Source organism: Scleropages formosus, chromosome 25 (assembly GCF_900964775.1).
Source record: "Scleropages formosus chromosome 25, fSclFor1.1, whole genome shotgun sequence".
Classification (NCBI taxonomy): Eukaryota; Metazoa; Chordata; class Actinopteri; order Osteoglossiformes; family Osteoglossidae; genus Scleropages; species Scleropages formosus.
The window spans coordinates 6,660,990-6,687,239 of record NC_041830.1 but is presented as its reverse complement, the minus strand read 5'-3'; the positions used below and the strand labels follow the sequence as shown (position 1 = coordinate 6,687,239).

Below are 26,250 nucleotides of genomic sequence, written 5' to 3'. Positions count from 1 at the left end.
TGGCTGCTTCAGATGAGCCCTTATCTGCGCCCCTGTGTCGCCGTGGCGGAAAAACCAAGAGCGCCGTGTTGCGGAGATGGATTAGGTCCACGATGAGCACCATCAGATAAACCTGATGGAGGCGGGAGGAGGGCGGGGGAAGAAAAAGTGTGGCCCGGACCGCCCTGCCCCCACATCCTTGGCACGCACGGCCAGGCCGTGACGTGTAGGTGAGGCCCGGAGCTGGAGGAGCGGGGACTGCGCCGACTCCCTCACCCCTTATCTATGAGAGGAGCTCTCATGTCTCCAGTGGCCTCTCCCCAACCCAACGCTGTTTAAACGCCAAATGAGGAACTAACCAGGCAGCCCTGGAGCCAGCACTTACGTGCAGTATGTACAGCACATTATTCATTTAACACGTGTTTTTCTCCATGTTATGCGAGTGACGCACAATGATTATTACGTAGCAGGTAGCCGACACCTTTATCCATGGTATTTTACAAAGCTAGTTACAGTATAGCCTAGGACAGCCAACAGTGTAGCGGTTAGAGCTACTGCCTTTCGATCCAAAAGTCACTGGTTTGATCTCCACCTCTGGCTGTAGTACCCTTGAGCAAGGTACTTACCCTAAATTGCTCCAGTAAAATTACCCAGCTGTGTAAATGAATAAATAATTCTAAGCCTGTAATAACCGAGATTAACATTGTAAGTCGCTTTGGAGAAAATGCAAAGTCTACGACCGCTTGCCCCGAGCGGGGTCGCGGTGAACCGGAGCCTACTCGGCAACACCGGGTGCAAGGGGACGCACCCAGGACGGGACGCCAGTCCATCGCGAAGCACCCCAAGCGGGGCTCGATCCCCGGACCCACCGCACAGCAGGCAGAGGCCGAACCCGCCGCGCCACCGCGCCCCCTTCTGCTTTGGGGAAAAGCGTTCGCTAAATAAATAAATGTCCAGTGAACAACCGAGAGGCATTCACACATTTATACCAGAGAACAATGTAACACAAACACGGACTCCAGGAAATTTAGTCACCGGTTCACCCGAAATCTATTTCTTCAGTCAGCGCGAGAAAACTCGCGTGAAGCCGCAGACTCCACGCAAATTGAGAAAACTGAAAAATGCGCAACCGTACCGTCTAGGCACAATCAAGCACCAGCACTACCTGCTGCGCCGTGGTTCTGTCTGCGTTACCAGCTTGTTAAGAGTCTTTGTTGATGCCGTCGACGTGTCCGCTGTGCTTTTTGCGGCACAATTCCAGTCACATACTTGATTATTCAGCAGGTACACACACAGAGTCATGCCACTCACAATGCCATTCGTGTAGCAGCTGCTCTGCGCTCCCCCGATTGCTGCGCTAATGATCAGAGTGAACATACAGTGCTCGAACCCTCCCCCACCTCAAGGTGGGATCTCGATGAGACCCGAGCATGAAAACTGACACCGGGCCCCGGCGTTTAGTGCAGACAGAAAAGACGTGTTAAAAAATATATGGGGGGAGGGGATGCAGTCATCTCCCTTTCTCCTGGAGGCAGACGCGCCTGAGGCTACGGCACCTTTCCGCGTACGGGCGGTGGCGACGAAAGCCGCGCAGGTAGGCAGCGCTGGAAGGGCCGCACCGTGCCACCGGCTGCGTCATAAAGCGCCGTCTGTTGTTCCATGCTGAAGCTTCCGTGACTCTTCACGCCACACCCCAGAACCGCCATGCGCCAGAAACCTGGAACACCACCACAAAAGCCACTTCCTCAAACCCGCAATGCTGCCTTTTCGAGATTCTGCAAAAAAACAAATTTGAGAATTCCTTTTGATTAAACCACGTTTGGCTCTTTTCAGTGTGACCACGTGTAAAGGGACGAGGAAATGAAGGGCGCAAAGCAGGTGAGGTGGGACCGCTTGCTTGTCCCTCGGCCCCGGGCCCAGTTAGCCGGGAGGGGACGCTTTATTATTCATGGCGTCTGGGTGAGATGGCAAGGATGACGACATTTCGCATACATGCAACCCCCCGGTGACGACCGCACCCAGCGCCATGTCATCCGAATGCACAAGCACGCTCGTTCGCTCTACTCCGGTGCACGGATCCAAACGGAGGACACGGACAAGAGGCTCAAGTGAGCAGCAGAAGGGTCTGCGAAGCTCGTGTCCCTATTAAGGCCGGAGGCCGAGGGGCTGTCGTCACCCTCCCCACCCGCCGATTAAGCACCTCTTCTCACACACGATGTCTCCCGCTCGTCGGCCGAGAGCGGCTTTCCCAGCATGTTGCCGCAAAGCGATAACCGGGACTCTCCAGGAAGTTGACGCTCCAGGAAGTCAGCAGTCAGCCGCTGGAATTTAACTAATTCGCGGAAACAAAGCTGTAGTGACGCCAAGAAACAAAAGTCACAAACATCGCAGGCGCTGAGCTCCTGGTCCGAAATGTTGACAAAACACACCGATGTCATCCGTTTTTCAGCTGGCTGCGAGACGCCGAAAACCTCCGGCGTCTCCGCACGGCGTAACCTGCGGTCTCCAGGAATCCACCGGGACCCAATTTGGGTTACGGAGCGTCGGCTGCATAATACATCACATGCAGATGTTTATGTTTATTAAAGAATATGCATTCGCATCTTCGCGCGCGCACCTTCATTCAAAGAGTATTTGAAAGTCTAACCGGGAGTCTTTGCAGAGATATGAAAGCTGCGGGTCTTTTGTCTTCCTTCAGTAGCGAGAACACCTCAGCTCTCATTAAGTTAATAATGCATGAAACGCAGCCGGGCCTCAGACGGAGGGAGCGAGCAGTTTTTAACTATTCATTACGAGAAGAACGCCAGCCCCCAGTCCCTTTATTTGCCTTACTTATTTATACCAGTAACGCGGCAGGCTGCCGAGAACCCCCGATATCGGAGGTCGGTCCGCACCGCATCCCCTAACGTCCTCGCCTGCTCCGGGACAGAACAGCTGAGTCAAGGTGACGTACAGCATACCTGGAGTGTGCGTTTGGTCACATAAATCCATATGCTGCCACATGGAGACACTGGCAGAGACAAAACAAAGGCAAAGAAACCAGGTGTCAGCGGTAGCAACACAAACACACACACGGGGAGAGAGAAAAAGGCAGAGGCACCCAACATAACACAAACCCCGGTCCAGCGTTTATCTGTAATTCTCCCCCGGCTCTTTATCTTTTCACGTATTTTGTTTACTCCGAGTCGTACGTCACCGTGGTGAAGCGCCTGATGGACGTAAACGGTTCGGCACGTGCGCCGTCACGCAGTAAGGTGGTAGCGGACGTCATGCAAACAACGTGCAAGACACCTTCCTTGTACCGTTCAGCAGCATATGATTCATTAAACTGATTTTTTTGTTCGAAACGGATTTAAGAGAGGTCTCAGCAGCTCAGCCGACGGAAACTCTGGAGACAGACGGAGAGATGGGATGTGGGCTGATGATGGACGCAGGAGGACGGCAGCGGCGGCGACCCCCAAAAAACAGCACGGTGCCTTTGCTAGCGATGGAAGAGAGCAGCAGCGCAGGCCTTCTCCGGGGCCGCTCGAGACGTCTCGCGGGCCCAAGGGCTGGCACTCCTCCAGGATGCACATCTACAGTAGTTGGATGACAGGGGGTGGGCTCTCACTTCTTTATTTTCGAGAATTTGTTTTTCCCTGTAAAATGCGGGTTGGCCGTTTCAACAGCCGTCTCTCTTAATAAACGCGGCGCTGCCTCTGCCAGCACCCGGGCGGGCTGGGACCAAACACGAGGCAGCGGGAGGTGCGGGGGGGGGGGGGTTGGGGGTTCCCTAGCTGTTGGACGGGCTCCAGTGAAAACTGGTTGGAACATGGGAAACACGGTGTCAGACCAAAAGGAGAACGAGCTCGTCTGGCTTGCGGTTTCCCAGCGTGCTCTGCCGTGACAGGGCTCGTCCTTCCAGGGCTCCCCTCTCGCTGTAAGGACCCCCGAGGGCATTGTGTGCTGCCAAGTGACATCCCCCCACCCAGCACCCCCCACCCCTGCCATACTGCCACCCGCCGCGCCTCCAGCCCTCGAAGACCGCGGCAGCAGCCAGATTACTCAGCAAAACACGCTCCGTCTCAAGCCGCCCAGACCTCTGGCTGACTCCGGCACTGTTAACAAATCGCCGGGAAGGGGAACCCAAAGCCCCGGACCAAAGCGCCACGGGGCCTCCCCGTCTGCTGCGCGGGCGCAGGAGTCTGTGGACACCCAAGGCCCCGATGCTTCCGGTTCCTCATCCGCATCCTGCTCAGTCATAGTGGTGCGTTAATACCAGCCCTCTAAAAGTACCTAGAAACGCTGTCGGGTTCCTCTCTTCTCCTTCAGATGACAAAACTAAATAAATAAAAAAAATAATTAAAAAAAAGCAGCCATTGGGCATACTGCCTAGAGTTGGCACCTTTGGACTCAAATGCAAGTTATAATCCCACATCCTGGTGTAGTAATTTTTACAGCAGTGCAATAGTGACCTTGCAGTATAAATGGGTAAATCATTGTAAGTAGCTTAACACTAAGTCACTTTTGAGATATCTGTCAAAATAAGAGTAAACAGATGACAGCTTAAAACAAGAGGAAGAAAAATAAACTTTTCAGCCTAATGTGTTACATATGTATATGTGTATAGACGTATAAAGAAAGCCCTCTATACCGCAGGTAAATCCAAGAGTAAGGAAGATCACTCTGGGGCATAAAACAGAAACATGAGACCAACTGCAGCCAGAGAAGAAAATAAGCAGAAGCAAGACCCACCCAAAGTACATAGACATGTATTAAACGTAGTACGGGGGGGGGGGGGGGATATGTATGATGCATCATAACTCCACAACATACCGTGTTTACACAAGGACAGGTCAGGCGAGACCCTGATCACGTTATTTCGACCTTCAAAGGTTCCTCCACCAGAGGAAAAAAAACATTCAGAAGTACTCCTGTCCTGTGAACTCGGGGCTGGATCTTCGCCGCATTGCGCGCGTGGCTTCGGACGTTGATGTCATCCAACCCCAAGAACGGCAGAAGAGCACAGTTTTCACAGCAGAGTTGGCTTTAAGCACCATAACGGACAGCCTCGGATCCATTTACACCATTTCGCACACTGTGCGCAAGCGAGTTAATGCACTGCGCACGACGGCGGTGCTCTGCAAGTAACATTCCCAGATTAAAAATAAATCTGTACATCCGATTATCCTGAAAGACAAGAAAAAGCTTTAATGAGGGATTGTCATGGTTTAGATGAGATCATCTTACCACCCTAATACTTTTTCTTTTTTCTGGTTTAATTCAGGTTAGTTCCCCCCCCCCCCCCCCCCCCCCCATTTGACGATAAACAATGTCTGTTTCCATGGTGACCAGAGTGGGGACTTGCGCCTCCTTGTCCGCCTCCCCTCCAGCCAGACGGTTCAAAATGGAGAACAGGAAACAGGAAACGGCACAAAATTGCATAAACAGCAATACCCGGCGCATCCGGATGAGACACTTATGCAGTAACAGAAACCCGGCAAGCCCCGCAGAGCCCCTCAGTGCCAGGCTGAACAAGCGGGGCGGGCGGAAGAGAACAGACACAATAACTGAAAGGTCAGCGCGCTATCCTTGAAGGTAAGGAAAAATAAAACATTTCAGAGGGGGGGGGGAAGTATTTTACAATTATACTGTGAATGATTTTAAATGGCACCATTGCTTGAATTAAGTTTGCTATAAAATTTGTTTCAACACATTTTTTTGAAAGGGCTGCACCCCTAAAAACTCCGCAGACAAGTAGTATTTATCCTACGTGGGGAATCAGTACAATGTGTTTGCAGTGACCAAATGTTTGGATCTAGCCTCCACAGTATTAAGTATGCCAGAGGGATAAGTATAGTACAAGTTCTTCATAACTCTCACTACCGTAGGGTAAGAAACCACTGCTCCATGGAGGGAGTCTGAATATATGGCAACGAGACACCATTTGATTCCCGCCTCTGATTCTGGGGCTGCAGCACTGATGAAATATACTTACTGTCGTGACAAAATCTCCACCAGAAATGTCACCAACACCTTGCATCTCCCCATAACTAACAACAGTTTGGGCTGCATGTTGCCATCTGTGATTTTTTTTTTTTTTTTTTTTTTTTAAAAAGGCCTGCCCGTCTTAAGTTTCTTGGCACACGCTCCTGTAAAAGCAAAAATCAATTTCAAGGTTTTCCTAATACAATTACTGAAATTCAATTTCCGCCGATACTACGTGAGAAATGCAAACAATGGCCTATTCAGCAGCTCCACAAAATAATTTTGGAGGGGGTGATGCTCCGAAGCGAATCCAAATCCATACTTCAACGAGAATTCAGCCGCCGCTGATTGAGGGGTGGACATTTGTTCCCTCCTCCGCCATACATGTGAACATCCTCCACTGATTGCACTTTTACTTACATGGCGGATGCTTTTTTTCCCCCAGAGCAAACAAAATTGCATCAACAACAAAGAGGTAGAAATGCTGAGACTCGAGGTCCATTCAAAGACACCATCTACTTTTAGAGACTTTCCACTTACTGTTTGCTGATCCCAAAGAGAGGTTGCATACGTGCAATAAACACACTGCCAAACAATATTACGGTTTAATTCCTGATTCTGGAAACCTGACGACTGCTTTAATACATTGAATCTGCCACTTGGGGCTGGACCATACCTCATATTAAAAACAAACTATAAGACCGTGGCCCTATAATGCACGATGTATTGGACTTTCTTTAGATACCATCTACACGGGTCTTCGTGATCACATCGCAATGCTCAGGAGGGGTGGGCAGGACCTGGCTCTTGGACCACCATAGGTTTATTTCTCTCCAATTCTTGGTTGGGAGTTTTGTTTTCTTCTCCTCAGCTGCCATCTTTGTCTACAGTTCTTTAGCATTAGTTTTTTTTTTTTTTATTACGATCATTTTTTGCTCAGTTCAGTATTCCGCACCACTTTACTGATGAGTGCCCTATAGAAATTTTAGCTGTGCTCCGCAAGACACATGCACAGCCACAGGGTGGGAAATGATTGTCTGGTGGCGGGGGGGGGTCCTCGGGAGTGTCCCAGGGTGCCCGGTCTGGACAGCCCGCTTAACAACCTGCCAGGCCAGGGCCTCTGAAAATAACTGCCAGTTTTAGAAGAACGGTGCCAAAGGAGGCCCAGGGGATGGAGAATTCAGAAGTGCCCCCAAAAACACAAAGGGGCTCTTGTTACCACAGCGAACCCGGGAAGGAGCGGCACAGAGCTCCTCGGCCCGGACGCTGGAGTCGGCGCACAGCCAGTACGCCAACATGCCAGGAGCATGAGAAGAGCGTCTGGGGCAGCCCCTCCTCCACCACCATGCCAGTTGGGGGTGACGAACCGGGGGCACCGGGATGTAGGGCAGATCTGGCCCCGGGCGTCAATTATGAGGAAGTAACTCGCTAGCAGAAACAAAGGAATAAACAGTAGCATCCAACAAAACATCAGACAGGGACACACAAAGGTCAATAATGGGTTGCTGTCTGACAATGCCCGGAGAACTGCTTATGGCATGCGCGCGCGCACACACCCTTTTGCATACATGCAAAAAAACACATCCGGGGGAAACAGCTGAGGTAATTAGAAACTTGAACCTGGCAGCCCTGCTCCTTCCTGCTGCCAGGTAAACAAACATAGGGCCGGCGCTCCTCGACAGGAGACGCTGGCCTTCCGGGAGCCGCGAAAGAGGCCTCGACCCACGGGCAGGGGCCACCGAAGAGCAAACCACGGGGAGGGGAAAACAAACCCCGTGGCCAAGAGAAACCCCGCGTCCCCGGGGCCCGTTCTCCCGACTCAGAAAAAGACGAGGCGGCCGTCTCGGCGCTCGGCGCGCCGTATCGCTTCCCCGTCACCGGCCACATCTGGATCCCATTTCCAGGACTCCTGGAGGTTTTCAGGTCACTAATAATAACTATTTCAGGCGAAAGGGAAGTTCAGCCAAAGTCTACCTCCACGCCACATACTTGAGTTATACCGTTTACAGCAGGGTCCGCCGCTCACCCTCCCCACCAGCCGTCAACGCCGCGGCGCCCCTGCTGAGAAAAGCCAGGGCCCCGGGGGCGGAGGCTCCCTCGTAGCCACGGGCTCATCGGGTCGCCCGCGCCGACATGGCCTGGGGCGACCGGTGAATTGGGAGAAGCGAGGAGGAGCAGGCCTGAAGCTTTTATTCCTTTCCATGGACTGTTAATGCCTGGCTTTCCAGCAGGTAACGTTACAGCTTGGATCAGGAGTGGGACGCAGGCCGGGGTGCGTGAGGCTAATCTCTGGCTTCTTCGCCGGAGCCAATATCCCTCAGACCCTGCCCAGATGTGATCAGACCCTGCCCAGATGTGAAATCCATACGGCACATCAGCCCGTGGGGCATGTTTCGGCTCCAGCGCTGAGCCCGGGTGCAAGCATAACAACAGAAACCACGGTGTTTCATATCTTGGTATCTCAAAACTCTGGTTTCACATTTAAAAAAAAAAAAAAAAAAGTTCAAATTAAAGAACAAGCCAATAAAGGTTAAACTATTTTCTGATCAGTATTCTTTAGCAGAGACTCCATTCTGTTATTCTGATCCTTAAAGAATAAACATTTAATCATACTTGGAGGAAAACCCACATGCCACTACACACTACCTTCCCGTTACTCTTTGTAACTGTAGTTAATTTCCTCCTCCTCAAAAAAAAAGTACAATCTGCCATCATTTCAGTGCAGGAGAGGGGAAAAAACATCTGTAGCAAAAGGGCTGTAAATAAATTTTTGGAATTAAAAGGTCAAAAGACAAGTATCCATCTAGTTTAACTGCTGAAAAGCTTCAACAGCAAACAGGCCGGACAAGTCGGCTATAAAAGTTACATTACACATCATCAACAGCCTCAACAGAAGTGCACTAAAAGCTCTAAAAATCATCTTTTATTACCATTTCTCAGATTCAGTGCTTTGAACAAGGGAGGGGGGGTGCAGGAGATTGACTCTTGGTTATTCATAAATTGCAAACAAGCACATGCCCTTTTTTTTTTTTTTTAAACAGAATGCTGATGAACTCTAACGTAATAGGGATGTGGGAAGGTAGCCAGCGGAGCTCGGCACTTGGGGAACGCAGCCCGTCGCCGTACGCGGAGGGGCTGCGCTTCTCCGAGCAGCCGAAACCCTCGCGTCTCTAAATCGCCGATTTTCTACACCATTCCGGAATCGTCTTTGGATGGGATTTCAGAGTAGCCCATTAGTATTAACATCCTACACTAGTAGTAGCCTGGTAATACTAATCTGCTGCGTGACCTGGCCCAAGGATGAGACAAAGACAGAAGATTCAGAATAAAGCTCTACCTTGACTGTACCCATGGAGTAACTCTTCACGCGGACAGCAGTCGGGAACTTTTTGGTTCGAATCCCCCTCTTGCTGAACTATCTGATCGTGGTACTTATGACGCAGCGAGAATATCCCGAATGAGTAAATCACTGCTAACATCATTGTCTAATGTCACCGGGGGCAAGGGTATCACAAGAAAATAAAACATTTACTTGTTTAATTTTGTTAGCGATATTTTCCACGGTGATCATATATAAAAAAGGGGTGATGCTTTAGATGCCGAAAAGCTCAAATACAGATTAAACGTTTCTGAAGGTTACACAATTAAGCCCTTTCAAAGAAAATATCAAAAATGTCCTCGGACCCATACGGGCGATTTAATCAAAATCAGAAGTGCCTCCAACGTACCAACTCACTTCAATTAACTGTGAAATCACTGTTCGGTCCCATTCAAAGATAAGTGAGCAGTAAAGTAATAATTCAGCCCGACAACCTCGACCCAAGAAAATCTCATCTCCGTAAGTATTTTTCTTTCATACAAATAAACCCTGTATCTTCTCTTTGTGCTTATTAAGATTATATCATCTTCTCGGAGAGGACGAGTAACAGTGCCTTTCAGTGTCGGTCTCCCCGAGCCGGCAGTTTGGCGATGCGAAGAGAAGCAAATCTGACTCCGTCTTCATCCGAAAAGCCAAAAACGTTACCAGCCACAAATCGGAGGCAACGGGGTCCGGCGCATGCATCTTCGAACCCTAGGCCGGGCCCATTCCCTGGTGCGGAAGCCACGGAGCGGTGACAAAGGGCATCGCGGTGCGAGACGTGGCGGTGGGGGACAGCGTCAGAACTGCACGTTACAGCAGGGCTACGGCTGCGAGAACGACGCGCTCACCTGTGTTCTCTGTACGTGTGTATTCATCTACATATTTACACTCACCTAGCTGACGCCTCTCTCCTGAGCAACTTACAATTATTGACCCATTTATGCAGCTGGGTAGTTTATGGGAGTAATTCAGGCTAAGTACCTTACTCAAGGGTACTACAGCTGGAGGTGAGACTTGAACCTGTGACCTCTGGGTCCAACAGCAACAGCTGTCACCACTACACCACCAGCCGTCCTCTCCAAAATTCCGACGAGCAAACACGTCTCCTCACACCCCTGCTGCCACCAATACTCCGCTTACACGGGTCCAACCGGACCCCCACAAGCTCGACAGTTCGCGGCAGCGAGGCTTCATACGACGGACTAGCGTTCCTGTGGGCGTCCTACGATTACCCAACAGGTAATTGGTTTGCGTTCCCCGAGAGACATTTACCTCTACTTTTACCTCCACTTTACCAGCAGTGCAGCTGTATAAATAAGTGAGAACGCAATGAAAGGGTAGAGAACAGACTGCAGTTAAGTGGCGTGAAGGCGTCTGCAACAGAAACATTTAAAAAAAAAAGTTCTCCAGCTATTCCACAAACCAGCTTTTGGGGAAAAATTTATGGCGTTTGGTTGCAAGTATGACAGCGCTTCCTGTTAGAGCAGAACTCGCAAAAGAAAGGCCTCATAAGTGACACGAGGAAGCGCTTGTTTACATAGCGCGGATGCCTGGAATAGTCGAGTCCGTTTCGCCGAAGAAGCGTTTGAAGGACACGGAGTCGGGAGAGCGGCGATCTTCGGCCGTCCGTTTCTCGCGCCTTCGGTGCGTTTCCTACAAGGGGGGGGGAGTCAGATTAACGGGCAATATTTCTAAATCGCTTACTTTCGCGCATCTAGCACTGACACGTTCCTCCGAAGGAACGTGGAAGTCGGAGTAAACAAAAAGGAGCATTTCGCAACAAATCGTTAGGGACGCGGACGCGCAATTCTCCGAGTAGAGTCCGTTTGTTCGACGCCGCCGCCGCCTCCGCTCACACGCGTCGCGCAAGGAGCCGCAACGCACAACTGACAGCGAATGCGAAGGTAATTGTGACAGACGGCGTGATGCCAGTTTACGGAGCTTCAGGAGATTAGGAGCCAAGCGGATCTGAAAGAGATGCGTTTTGAAATCCTTCCTGGATGATGAAAAAGCAAACAAATGTAATATCAAAAAAAACAAACAAAAAAGTTCACTTGAATAGGTGACTGCTTCGGAGCACAACCCCGCGTCACAGCGTACAGCTCGGAGAAATTAGCGTGACAGGTGCCGAAGTGCGATTTACAGAAAAGCACGGTCAATTTCCAGGAGGCGAGAGCGATAAATTCGACGCCGGCAATCGCGCGTTTTCTCCGAGCCCGTTTGGGGAATATTCCCACGCAAATGGCGTAACGGGAGATGGGCGTGTGGGTCCGAGGGTTCCCTCAGGAGCCACGTCCGCGTCTACGGATTTGCGGCGAGCCGGGCTTGAGAAACAATGGGCTCTGTGTGCTCAGCTCTTTGTTTTCTCCCTCTGTGTACAATCGCAGGTACTGTGTCTCCACACACACACACACACACACACACACACACGCGCGCTGCATGCATGTGGGGCTGTAAACGAACCCAGTCTAGACATGCCAGAAGAGGGACATGCAACGCTCAGTCACAGGACACTAATCAATTCAGCAGGGTTAATAATTCATAACAGGGAAGATTTTTCCCATGTCTTAGCAGAGCTGCGCGCATCTGTGTGTGTATGCGTGTGTGTGTGTGGGGGGGGGGGTCCAGCCACAGATGACGGTTCAGCTTGGGGGGTGGGGTGCGACGCTCTGAACCGTCGCAGGAACGGCTCCTCCCGACGCCAGCCCAGTTGGCCGGAGCCTGGACAAACGCCATGGAGCGGGCGGAAGCCGAAGTGCCTGGCCAAGCGCAATGCGGACCCGATCAAAAAAGCACCGACACAGAACCTCCCGGAACAAAACAGGCCTACCGACACAGCTGCCCAAGCAGCTTAATTTTATACACAGCCCATTTTTGGAACTGCACTCCCCCATCAGCAAAGCGCCTCTTACGTCTAGTTACATGTATTCGTTTAGGTGATGCTTTTCTCCAAAGTGACAGTGTTAATCAATGTACTGCACATTTCCTTACCCATTTATATAGCTGGGTAATTTTAATGGAGCAATTCAGGGTAAGTACTTTGCTCTAGGGTATTAGAGGCTGAGATGGGATTCAAACCTGTGACCTGTGGGTCCAAAGGCAGTAGCTCTATAAACTTTGCTAGCAGCTGCATTTGTGGGTCACAGGAGAGAACCGCGGGATAAATCGCGTCGATTTCACCGCAAATATCACAACTGCTTCAGAATTTCCGAGCAGCGGTTTGCCGAGAAAACTTTGTCACACAGTCACATGCTACGGTGGCCTGGCGAAACCCCCCCCCCCGGCGGCGCCATCTCCACAGCGGAGCAAAGGTGAAGGGCGACTCCCCGAGGCTCGTCCAAATCCAGCCCGAGTCATCAGCATAACTAATGGGTGCGTCAGCAGGCCCCTGGGAGGCCAAGACGACAACACGCAAGCGGTGATGTCACGGGAGAGAGGGTGGGGGGGGGGGCCGCCGGCCACCCCACAGAAGCGTTTATTTACGAAACAAGACAAGCGGCAGCCCTGCTGCCAGCAGCCATATTGTGACGGCTAAATTATAACAGTTCCGGTATTTTCGCAATCTATTTGGTAAACGCTGACCGGCACGGGAGCGTGCCTCAGCAAGTTTCACACAGATGGGTCCGGAGGCACGGAACCGTCGGGCGTTCGCGTGAAATTGTCGTCGCGCGCGCCAACCGAAATCCTACGGGCTGCTCTTCCGGCGAGCCGTCGGCTCCGTTTCGGACGGGGGCGTGCGGTCGGTCCGCCGCTCTCCGAGACTTGGAACTTGTTCAAAACCTACAACGAAGCGTTGGCATCACCCGGGAACAATAGAGTTTATTTCACAGCAATTAGAGATTTCTCCTAGCGATTCAAGCGCATGGAGCATATGAAATATTTCAGAGAGGAATTTACTTTACACACGTGACAGCTCACTTGTACGCCTAAGAGTCATGTTTGTTTTGCTGCTAAGAACAAATTTTAATTTAAAATCTGGATAAAACACCCAACGAACAAAAGAACTCCACAGATCAGGGTCCCGCCGACTGACCATGACGGCAAAACAGGAGCACCGGCACCCTATGGCTCCACCGGGCGGGATCCCTATTACACGGGCCCTTCCACCAATGCACGGACAAAGCAGTCGATGGCAAATCAGAACCGCGCACAACTGGTATCACAAACAAAACATGCTGGTGTGATCATTATATTACTTGCAATGTTTTATTTTGGAATTTGTCGTTTTGGGAACTTATGGGATCCTTCAACACATTTTGTTGCAATAATTTTTTTACCCCAGTCTAACGGGGCACTTTAACGGAACAAATTAGGCCTGTTACAAGGAGAAAACGTTCGCGGGAGCATAAGAGGTGCACGAATTAAAGAGGAAGCCAATTAATATAAGATCCAAGCAATTTAAACACTACTTGTCACGGCTATTTTTCAAGGCGAGCAGCGGTCTGCCATGGATGTCATTTATGGTATTCAGAAAAAAAGAAAAAAAAAAATCCTTACACATGTGGGGGGGGGGGGGGGGACCACTGGCTGAAGAGATTTTTTTTTTGTACTTTAAGGAAGAACGCACCACATGTCAACCAGTAGAGTAATGTGCGAAAACAACGTTGTACAAGTAGCGAGAAGAACGCTGAAGGACGGCATTAATTGCCCAAACGCACGAGGACGCACACCGTAGCACGAGCAACGCGCGTGCTGATCGAAACATTCCGTTCCATATTATATTTAGCAGTCACAACTGGCCGAAGCAGAGACGCTTTCTAACGTTGCCATCAAAATGAGGTGGCCCGCCAGACGGGGGGTAACGGCTCCGCTCGGCGAGTCGGATGCGTCACCGATGCAGACGGGACCGAAACGGGAGCAGAACGCAACGAAATCCCACCCCCGCTGCTTCTCATTAGGTAAATAACTGGCGAACTGCTCATCCGCACACAAAAGCCAAGTACCACAAGGAGAGGCGGGACTGACCCCCTGTTTCAAAAACCGATGGCATAAACTTTCCAGTGCTTAAACAAAAAAAGACCAGGCGATCCCCTCCCAGTGGGACGAGCCTGATCCGCCAGCCGCGGACAGCATCCTAACGTCCCCCCAGAGCAGCGTTCTCCACGTCCTCGCTAAATAATCAGTCCGCTCCTTAAACATTTACAGCCCCTGTGGGGCAGCTGGAGAAGGGCAGCCCGCCCCCCCCCCCCCTTACAAATCAATACATGCAAGTATGCAGTAATGCCGAGCGTACGCTTCCTAATGACATCAAGCAGCGTAACGGCGCGTATCCCGAAGTGACACTTTCCGGACGTCCCCGCACTACGGTGCAGCGAAAGATGGAGGCATCAAACTACCCCCCCCCACACACACACACACACACACACACACACACACACACACACACCATACAAAACAGGAGCTGGCGGAGACCTGCAGCCAGCTTTACTTGGGAGAGGATAAAGAGGAGAAACAAACAAGCGTTTCTGAGAGCGGGAGCCGAAGAGCTGACGTAGGTCCACCGACTGAGCTGCTCTCGCAGACGGGGGTCCGCGGGCCGAGAGAACTCCGCTCACGAGGAGCGGTGCCCACTATCTCCGGGTTATGTTGCATTATTAATACCACCGTGGACTCCTGTAATTCTGACCAGTGAATCCAGCAGATGTCTTTGAAGACACAAGAGCACTGAACAAGATTAAAAAAAAAAAAAAGAAAAAAGATCTAAGATTCAGAAAAAGATGCTGCTCATTAGGTTTATAAGCAATTATAAGTTACTTGTGCTCTTCTGGCTTTGATCTCGGCAGTCCTGATTTTCTAAAGTATGCTATAAATTACTGCGGCGCAATTAAGTCTGCGCAGCTTCCCATCTTCTCAAAGCAATATCATTCTATTAATTGTCGTACTTCCTTTCAACGCGCGTTCGGCTGATGTGAGAATCCCACTTAAAAATCAAACTTTGTAGCGAAAACTCAAAACAAAAGAACTCGGCCTATCATTAGGCATGTTTTATTGAAATAAATTCTTCTGGGGCATTTGATGGGTAAGTGCGAGGAGGGGGGGGGGGGGTTTAAAAAAAATTTCACACATTTACATACTTAAGCCATACCTCACTAAAAAGTTCAGATTAAAATCGAGAACGTGAAGCCATACATTAATTTAATAAAAATGCCAAACAATGTATGTTCAAAAAAAGCGGCATATATTTGGTCACATCTGAACACTGCCATTGGACTTGACTCCCAAAAAGGGGGGAAAGGGCAATATGTACTTTTACACGCCTCTGTGAAGCATCACACTGTTCATTAGGGAGGAAAGTCACGTGGAAGAAGACTGTTCAAGGCTATACAGCGAGCACTGAAATAACGCAGCGACTGGACTAGGATCAGTACCGATCTCAGTACTAGCGAGACCGGCGGTGGAGGCAGTGGCCGAGCCGAGCGCCACATACCCTTCTTGCTCCGCTGTTAGAAAGTTTCAAACTTCATTTAGAGCTTTAGATCTTTGGGGGAAATGGGGGGGGGAGGACCGTTCCCATCGCTTCCAATTCCCAAGCACTTCAGTTCCCTCATTTTCTCCAAACTATTTCCAGATGTTCCTGTACAGAAGCAGACCAAAAAAACCCAAGCAGCACTTTAACCTTTTTTTTCACAAGAAAATACCCCCATATGGCTTGTTACAAGGGTCCATTTTAAAATGTTATGCTGTTTACTGGCACTTTTTTTTTTTTTTTTAACAAGACATTTTATTGGATTTGCTTTGTAAACCACCATCTGTGTGTAAACATCTCTGCCTTTTCTTTTTTCCATGCGAGTAAATGAAGACAAGTCCATTTCAATTACAGCAACGACGGAAGACATGGCAATCCATGGGAACGGTCTGCAAAGCTGAGAACCGCGACGTCCCGAACGATCGGTAAGTGACGGCAAAGGAAGGGAAACCTGCCTAAAGGTCGACAGCAGCCTCTCCTTGGACCACTTTGTTCCGTCGACCGCAATATTTTCAACCACAGCAATCAAAACATGGCTTTGGATGTATAAGCAATTTGAAAAGCATGTCGGAGCAGCTGCTGACTCATAACCAGCATTTACGATGGTGCTGTGTGCGCCTTTTATAAGGGACGTGGTGATCGTGGCCTGAGCGAAAGGGCTGGCTGCTCTGAAATGAACACGTAATGTCAGCCTGTCCCCCCCTCCCCAGCCCTGATGAAGCACTCATAATTCCAGGGAGGAAAAAGGTTGAGGGGGTACCTTCATGAAAAAGACACAAAATGCACACCGCCAGTCAATATAGCACCTCCTCCTTTTCCAAGTTGCTGCCCGGAGTGTGAAAGTCGCACACTGGAATCTCCCACGGACTTCAATGCAGTAAATCCAGTTACACAGAAGGACACAACGATGCACAAATATGCAACGCATTTCCAAAAGAGGGGAGGGCGCAAACCCAGAACATTCTGGAATCCATGACTAATCAATTTTTTTTTTTTTTGTTGATTTCAATTTGTCAAATTTTGGTTACTGTATCACTCAATAGTCACATCAGCAAAAGAGGTAAACGGATAAAAAAGTCCCTGACCAATGCAAATGCTACATAACTGTACTGGGAACTACGGGGGGCTGTGGGCGTGGGGACAGGGTGTCCAACAGTTGTCTGCCAGACTGAGGGAGGGAGGGAGGAAGGGGCCACCCGGTGAGCCCCCCTCCCCACACACCCCCATGCACTGGACAGCGCATTCCAGGCTAATTATGCATTTGGCGTCAGAACTCCTATAAAACTGTGTGAGGCAAAGAGGCCCCATGAAACCTCAACCCTCAGACAGGAGGGGAAGTAAGCGAGGGGACACGCAGGGCAGTGAGGTAGTGGGGAGGGGGGGGGGGGTTAGGTGTGAACACACTGCTGGCCCCTGATGTCCCTCAACACAAATCCATTTCCTCCACTGTTTAAAAAAAATAAAAATTCAGAAAAATATCAGTGATGGTGAAACTGTAGCAAAGAACTCAAAGGCAGGTGAAATTAAAACATCGCTATTGGACACAGGACATGGGAAGAAGGGAAAAAAAAAACAAAAAAAGACTTATTTGATGACTTTGCCACTGGCAAAGACTTGTACCGAACACCTGGAAATACCCACCAAAACTACAAATTCAAAGTGACGCGGCGAACTCAACATTGTGGATCCCTGATCAGACCTCTTCCATGGCCCATAAAAACAGAATGGAGGAGAAGGAAAAAAGGAAAGCCAAAATGTTCAGGGTACAGATCTCCTGTTAGGCTACGGACTCTCGAAATGCCAGGAAAACCAGTAAGAAATTACTTCCCTGTCCAGCGGGTATCTGCTACAGGTGGAGAGTCCAGGCAGGATCGTAACACTCCGACGATACCTACTGACGGAGTCAACGTCACAACAAATAAGGTCACTAATGCCAGGAGACTCCTACAAATTACCACTTTTGCAGTGTGATGTTACAGCTAGACGGCCTCTCCCAAAAACAGAGTAAAAACATGGAAACATTGAGCTAAACTTAGCGGGGGGAAATGCAAATCCTTGCCTTGTTTACTAGGGTGTTTGGGTTTTCACAGCTGTGTCAATTTAACTTGGAAATTTACTACGAATATCAAGGGGGAGGACAAAACCCATTTGCGCTCACTGCATAGTATATTTCTGCATTTTATGCTTCTCTAATTATTTTCCAGACTTTTCGCAAATGTGGCGGTGCAATAATTCAAGGACTTGCCTTTTTCCACCAGAGAACCCCAAAAAAAAAAAAAAAAAGACGACAATAAAAATAAGGTTGCTTAGCTCACACTACTATCCAGAATGACTTCTGACACCATCCTCCAAAAAACCTGGGCAGAGAAATACAGAGGGTAACAGATGGGTTCCAAGCTGCATCAGTCTGTATGAAGGTTGCATGTTCTTGGGTTTGAGCAGGTTCTCTCAGGCAGTCTGAAGACGTGGATCGCGGTGAATTGCTGGCTTTGGATTGCGCTTACTATGCGAATGTGTGCGTGAGTGACGGACTGCCTTCGGATGAACTACAGCACTATTCAGGATGTACCCTGCGTCTCTTGCCCCTACGCTTCTGAGGCAGATTCTGGAGCGCAATGACAACTCTCGAGAAGTGGTTGTCAAATTTAAGAAAAAAAAAAATTCCTGGAGTATTTACTGAGTATTTCACTGGAAGACTCATTTACATTCATTCATTCATTTAGCAGACACTTTTGTCCAAAGCAACATACAATGATTAACTAGTGACTAAAACGCAGATAAATCACACTAAAATCCCTGCCATCATTCATCTACTCGTACGGCAAAGTATTTACACTTTTACAGTCACGCGTATTAATTCGGCTCATACTTTTCGCTAAAGCATCTTACAATGATACACCCATCTATACAGCTGGGTAATTTTCTTCAAGAGCAAATTCAGATAAGTACCTTGCTTAAGGGCACTACTGCAACAGGTGGGATTCAAACTTGCAACCCTCGAATCCGAAAGCAGCAGATCAAGCCACTCTGCTACCTGCTGGCCCACAAGAACACATTCACTCATTCGTATATAAGGTTAAGTGTCTTGCTCAAGGGTACCTACAGAAGGATTAAAAGGGGCGAGTCCACTGATTCTACAGGGAAAGGACACCTTTGAACAGAGCAGGCTGCCCCGCCACCACCTCTTATAGGGGGAGATCTGATTTAACTGACCCAAAAAGGAATAAGGCCATTTCCATTATACCTCCTAGGAACAACAAGGTATCTCTGGGAAACAGCAACTGACGGGAAGCTTTCTGGTTCTCATTCCCAACACAAAGAGTTAATGATGCAGCGCACCCTTCGATATCCACTGTGGAAAAGGGGGGGAAAAAAAATAAGAGGAGAGAACAACACTGCAGGTCATAAATAAGGAAACACACACTTGCTGGAAAGAGTGGGCCAACAGCTCTTAAAAAGACAAAAGACAGACAGTATTACTCATTTCAATAACCTCCGAAGAATGACGTGCAGAACTAGACCACGGACGCCCCACACGCTGTCGGACAACTCCTCGGAGTCACAAAGTGTGCAGCTGGATCCCTTTCAATGTGTTTTCTAGAGAGTCATGAGGAGACCCCGCAGAGTTGGCAGAGCCTTCCGAACGGCTCAAAGACATCTTTTAATGACCCCCTGCCTCGCGGTGTGTGCAGCAAACTGTCCAGTGTCAGTGCAGACAAAACTGCACAAACGGCTGGTGCGCAGCTTCACGGTTCCCTAAAAATTTGGATAATGCACCAAATCACTGCGGAGGCACCTCCAACCTGGCCTGACTTCCATTTCTTTCCCACAAAAAAAAAGGCAGGCTTTAAGCACCAAACTCGCTGCACCCACTTATGTCAAAATAAACGAGAAATTCTTCTAAACTTTAAACAGTGGGAATATTCACCCCCAAAAGGAGAAAAAAAGTTTAACAGTCGACTGTCTTAAAAAGTACTGTCATTACCAGGCTGGGAGAGATGGAAAACAGAGCGGAAAAACATATAAATTCCTTAAAGCATCACCACCTGTCAACAATTAATCAGGTTCCACAGACTGGTCATAAAGCATTTTAGTACAGTGGCTAATTAAGATCAGGTTCTTTTTTAATCCAACATCAAGACACCGAGTCCTGCGGCTTCGTCTATGGACGAAACATTAAATATTATTGGCGCATTTCAGAAGGTGACTGCCTCCGGCATGCCTGTATCGTAAACATCAAATCGAAACAAATGTGGGGGAAAAAAATGAATAAAATGGCCAAATGCACATTTAAAACTACAAAGGAAATGCCGCGCCTGTGACAACCCCCTTCTGATGCCTCGCACTACGAAGCCCGTGGTGCAGAGAGCAGAGAAAGCACCCCTTGAGCAGCCTAAAAAAGACGCTTTCATTCGCAGCTTCATCAAAGCACAGACCGCAAAGACACAACCTCCTCGGGGCTGGATGTTTCACATGAAGGAAAGAGCTCAAAAGTCACCACATCTGAGGGAATGACGACTTCGGACAGCTCGCATGCATGCGTGAGAGTGAGTGTATTCGTATGTGCAGCGGCCGGTAATCAGGACCTGCAAACCACCACAATCAGAGCATCACAACGGTTGAGCAGGTGGACCTTAGACCTGTGCAGACACACACACACCAAGAAAAACTTACAAAGTAAGTAATGTTCCCCCTCCACCGGTATGGGGACCACAGAAAAAAAAAAAAAAAAAAAAAAAAAAACCCCCAAGCTAGAATAGGCTGAACAGCCACTAAGTCGTGTGGCTATTGACCTCAGCTTCCAACATCTGTGTTCACAGCTTTTCAGGAGAAGTCAGAGGAGATCAAGAAAGCGAGTGAAAGCGCTCAGTCCGAGAGCAGGCCAGCTGTGAGACCGCACAGCGATTCAGTCCTCGGTGGAGAAATACCCCATCTTTACTTTTGCATCTACGACCATGACGAAGGCTGCCGTCCTGTCTTACCCATACTGTTAAGACATTGATTTTCAATGGCTCACATTATATTTACACACACAGATTCCTGCTGACTTCTAACAGGCCTTGCTATCAAAGTTACTGCTGCCAAATAGCAATTTTCCTGTAACAGTACTGTGGGAGTAAAGTAAATATGGTGTCATCAATAATAGAGGTGGGATCTTCAGAACACACACAGCGCTTCGTCTGGTTTCAATAGCCCCAACAAGGATGGCGCCTTCCCTACACTTGCAGTCACGGCTAATAAAATCTGATACCTCCTGCAATTATTACATCTTATCACAACATTAAGCAATCCGCCATTCTCGCTTAGACCGCGTGTGTACCGGAGTCAATGCACAAAAAGCAATCTAGGACAATTCGTTTTCCAAGAACCTCAGAAGAGGATGCCGCACTTTTGCATGTTACTTTCCTTACGTAACTACTGAATCCCACACAATCAATGAAGAATAATGGACACGGAATAATGGCAAAGGCAGCACAAATGCAGAGTCTACATGAGGATTTGGCCACCATCGCTGTAACATTTCCTTTTGAGAGAATATTTAACACTTTCAAGGCACTACTGTAGTGCAAACAACATCAGACATAACACCAAAAGCAAACAGAATTTTAAAAAAAGGAATCGGGCAGTGTGTCTAGAAGCCCTGAGAAATGTGTCGCTGCTAAGACTGTATTGGCAGAGGTCTGATATTAAATCTATCTGGGACACCAGGAATTAAACACATTTCCCAAATCTGTACATTCTTACACTGAACAAATTTAGGAGACAGAAGTCCAAGCAGGTTTTTTTTTTTTTTTTTATTATTATTTTTTACAAGTATACACAATGTGATGGGGCTATCACAGCAAAAAGGTTAAATATTCAATCGTGGAATCAAATGATTAACTGGTTTTAACATCGCAAAAAACACGATTTCAATTATGACCTTTAAAAGCAAAATTTTTAAGAAGCCAATCTCAGTTTATACACAGATCTGGTTGTCACCCCAGAAAATATGGAGAGAGAGAGAATCAGGGCAGGTTCACAGTCATACGACTCCTAAAACGCCCAAGACCAGAACAGCCAAGACCTTAACCCTAACAGCTCTAACAGTTCTAATGCCCTACAACCTTAACCAAGAGGCCATTAGACCTTAAGACCCTCAGCCTGGAAATCCCAAAGACTGTGAAAACCTAAACCACTAATGCCCCCCCCCCAAAAAATGAAGACTTTACACCTAAAGCCCAGACGATAAGATCTCAAACCCTTAGCCTATAGAACCCTAAAGCACCAACAGCTCAAGACCATAAGTAAGACCCCCAATCCCCAAAACTCGAAAAGCACAGATAGGCAACACCCTAAAACCGAAGACTCTTCCCTTAAACACTAACAAGCTGTAACTCAAAACTCAGGGATTCCAAGACTATAAATGCATAAAACTAGAAAAGCCCCAGTGCCTAAATAGTCAGAAGAAGCAATTGAACCAATTAAAACTACAACACCTCTGTACCATAACTCGTCATTAAATAATCAAATCAAACATTAATTAGGATACTAGAAATAGTCAACTTCCTTCTGTGTCGTTCAAGTCTAATCATTTTCGACAAATACTGAGAGACTTGAGAGCCTCTTCTCCCCGGTCCCTTCCCACACGAAGCAGCTGCTTTCGTCTCGACACCCGCTCAGTGATGGCGGAGCGCGGACACACACACACACACACACACACACACACAGCACGGCCCCGCCGAACACCGGCGCACACAGCACTGGACTGGAACTAGTGCTCGTTTTAGCGCCAACTTGACTTCAGCGCGCGCAAACAGAGCGAGGGCAGAGCCGCGTGCGCCTCTCTCTCTCGCTTCGCTCCGTTCCGCGCGAGGCGAGCGCGACGCACGGATGACGTGTGAATTCTAACGCCGCTCCAGAACGCGCAGCGCGCACCCGGACCCGAACCCGGTGACCGTCGCCGTTACAGCAGAAAGGCGAAACAGCACCTGCCTTGTTACCGTTTACCAAGTTACGTACTTGGCATTTTAGTTACGCTTACAACTGAATGTGTGTGGAAACAAACCTTGCTTGACAAGTTAGCCATCATCAGTTCAGTTGAAAGAGAAAGCAGCACCGCCACCGACAGCAGCCAAGCCAAAAAAAAAAAAAAAAAAAAAGAAAAAAAAAGTTAAGAAAACACAAATTGTGATGGCCTATATTTTATGGGTTTCCAAAAGTTTATTAATTTTGTAAAACCAGTAAGGTCCCTCGGGGTTTTAGCGAGCAAAGATTACACTCACACAGTCACAGGACAGTCGAGTCTCACTCCTCGAAAAAAAAAAAAAACATTTTTTAAAACACGTTTCAATCAACCATGCACCGCCACATCACATCTACAACATTAACGTCATAAATCAACAATATTTTATGATACCGCTGAAGTGATCGTGCACTCCGTTAATGGCGTTATAACTACGGTCAGTTAAGTTCCGCGTGGAAAACCGACAAGCGGACAATCAGATCTGTCTTTGCTGAGAAATTCAAATAAAACTTCACACGTAAGACTGAAATAAGTCACTAAATTTAAAAGAAAGAAAGAAAAAAAAAAAAGAGCTGCGCACCTGAAAATATATAACCCGTTTGAATTAATACCGACATGTCTTACCTGGCAATTCTTACTCAGAAAGTCGCAGGAAGTTTAAAATATCGTTTATGATAATTCCCAGGGAAAGTGTATTACTGTAAATAGTGTAAATAAAATTCGTTTTGGCCGAAACATTTACCGGCTCGAAAGTGAGAAACAACTGACACAGTTGAGTTCGAGGCTCCGCGTTCACCTTCAACGCGGCAACTTCACCTGGCAAAATTGCACCACAGCATTGCCAAAACTTACGCGTTTCATTAACAAACGGCGAATTACAGGTGAAATATCCTCATTAAAAATTTTTGCTTCCGAATAATTATATCGAGACAAAGTTCCTCAGAAATGCAATCGAGCTCCGTCAAGCCGCTCCAATCGACAGAGCCCTCCAACATTATTCACACATAAGAATAAATAAACAGTATCCACTTTAAAAAGCGACATTTTCTGAAATGAGACATGATAAAGCAAGTTAGAGGTAATAAAAATAAATAAAGCCGGAGTCGGGCTGTCCGCGTTCCCGTCGCCACAGCGCCACCCGCGAGCGCCGAACACAACGAACGCGTTTCAATTTTTTACAAAATTATTCACACCAAACGCACCAAAACCCATCAAAAACATCCGCGGCGAAGTGTAAAGTTGGCGGCGAAGCGGTCGAGCGGACCGGCGGACGTGAGAGCCGGCGGCGGAGCCGGGTTCGCCCGGGCGGCCGTTTCCCCGCGGCCATGATGGCTGATCGATGGGAATTGAACAAAGAGGATCAATTTCCGATCAGCCGGAGAGCCGCTTTAATCAATGGGAGCGAGGAGCTCCGAAAGCGGCCCCGAACACCGGCCAAACGGGGCCGAAGACCCGCTCCATCGCCCCTCACGCCGCGCTGCGCGCACACGCCTTCGAGACAGCTGTGCGACCGAAGTGGGGAAAAAGGCTGACCTGCAGCTGCTGTAAATCAAAGCGCTTCCAATATTGAAACATCGATCCAGCATTGGCCGCCATCTTGAGACATATTGAGACGGAGTGAGAGGCTGATAGAGGGAGCGCGAGGGGCTGGAGTTCGGCGGAGAGGAGGGGGGGAGCGCGTAAAACACGGAGCGGAGCGATCGAACGGGGCCTTCGCTTATTGAACAGGGGCGCGGAACGGAGTTATCGAACAGGAACCTGCGCTATCGAACGGGCCCGCGCGATGGAATTATCGACCGCGAGCGGCGAGTTCCCTCAGTCGGTAAAACAAGGACTGGACTTCTCACAGGACTCCGACCTCACCGGCCAGGCTGTCTTTCATAATCGTTTAATGACACACTTTTATTGGCAGTAATAACGATTTATATACAATTTCCAGACCGATAGAAGCCCAGCACACGGTTTACATTTTGTAACCTAGCGTATGTTAATTATTTCATGTGATTTTTCGTTTCTAAAAACAGAGTAGACCATACCGCATACGCATAGTCTAGTTAGTTACGCCGAAACGATAGCGTTTATAGATTATTGATTTTTACGTTATCGATTTATATTTTCTATATCTTAACCATTTTTGCAATATTGATTTAAAATAATTTGATCTACAATCTTTAATAGTTTTGTCCCGCTTCGTATGTACGTTGTTTAATGCATAATTTGATTTAAAATTCGTTTAATCCAGAAACGTTATATTTTGTGTTTTCTCATAATATTTTATATATACACAATTTAAGACTCAGTAACCGAAGGGGATTACAATGGAACAGTGTAACGCATTGTTATTCTTTTATGCCTGTATAGGGTGCATTGAATTAATTAATTGTGAATTATTTCCAACGAATTAGTTTTGTTTCAGAGAAGCACAACTGGTTTCATAATTGTAAATAGTTAAAATTGTTATTTTCAACAATTATCTGTGGAACACTAGAACCATGCACGGATGGAACTGCGATGAGCTAAGCTCGTGTTCGCCTATTGATTCCTTTCTGTTCCATCCAAACAAGCGCGTGAACTTCAACTTGCACGTGAACGTGAGTAAGCAGCGCCCCTGGAGGCGAAATCTGGAACTACAACACATTTTTCCGACCAAGGAAATTATTATTATTACTATTATTTTTATTTAACGCGCCAATGTGGCTTACAATGTTAGATAAGCAACTCTTCAATGATTTAATCTGATCTAATCTTGTTACAAGGCAACAGACCAAAACCCCACACTATCTGCCGTGCAACATTAATGGCAAATGTATATATTCTGTGACTGTCAAAAATAATTTGCAATTTAAAGGACGGACAGAAGCAGTCCCTCACGAACAAAATGCAGGGTGCTGTGTTATTTTCTTCAAAATTTCATACACTGGTAAAACCCTTTTGATGTAACTATTACATTCCGCATATCTACATGTTTAAACACAGCTGTTTTTTGGGGCAATTTGCTTTCTATAAATTACATTTATAGATATCTCAGGAAATTCTCTGAATATATTCTAAATATAACACGAGAGAAAACAAAACTTCTGTTACTGACATCCGACTAAAACAACTCATTTAGCGGTTTACTGGTAAAATGAGTAATACTGTTATTGTTACAGAAGTATATTATTAGTTTTTGATCACATAACTTCTTTCCTTCATACTACTGCCAGAGGTTTCACTCTGCTGTGTTTGTTTTCATTTTCAGCCTTTGTGAGAGTTGAAAAATCTGTTCCATTTCCAAGTGAATGAATATGGTGTATATTTTTTGGCTGGTCATTAGTGGGGTTCTTAAGAGCGCTTTCAGCAATTCCATTGAAAGTTAATCTTTATAGGTCTTTTTGGGGGGACCCTTCAGAAACAATAGTCAGAAAATATTTCTGAATAACAAGTTTATATTCCCCTTTCTTTGAGCACATTACTCACTTTTCAAAAAAG

At 47.8% G+C, this 26,250-nt stretch overlaps 1 protein-coding gene across 5 annotated transcripts in view; it reads right to left on the bottom strand.

The window, feature by feature from the left end:
- The window catches only part of cux1a (cut-like homeobox 1a), a 147,744-nt gene extending 123,215 nt beyond the window's left edge, over window positions 1–24,529 (bottom strand). For 4 of the 5 annotated variants that reach the window (XM_029249438.1, XM_029249439.1, XM_029249437.1 and 1 more), the window contains exon 1: window positions 24,313–24,444. In XM_029249438.1, the coding sequence (XP_029105271.1) occupies window positions 24,313–24,375 (63 nt within the window). In that variant the 5' untranslated portion in view covers window positions 24,376–24,444. Of the gene's footprint in view, window positions 1–24,312 lie in introns of all 5 variants that reach the window. The other variant, XM_029249440.1, reaches the window with a different exon arrangement.
- Between the last annotated feature and the right edge of the window lie 1,721 nt (window positions 24,530–26,250).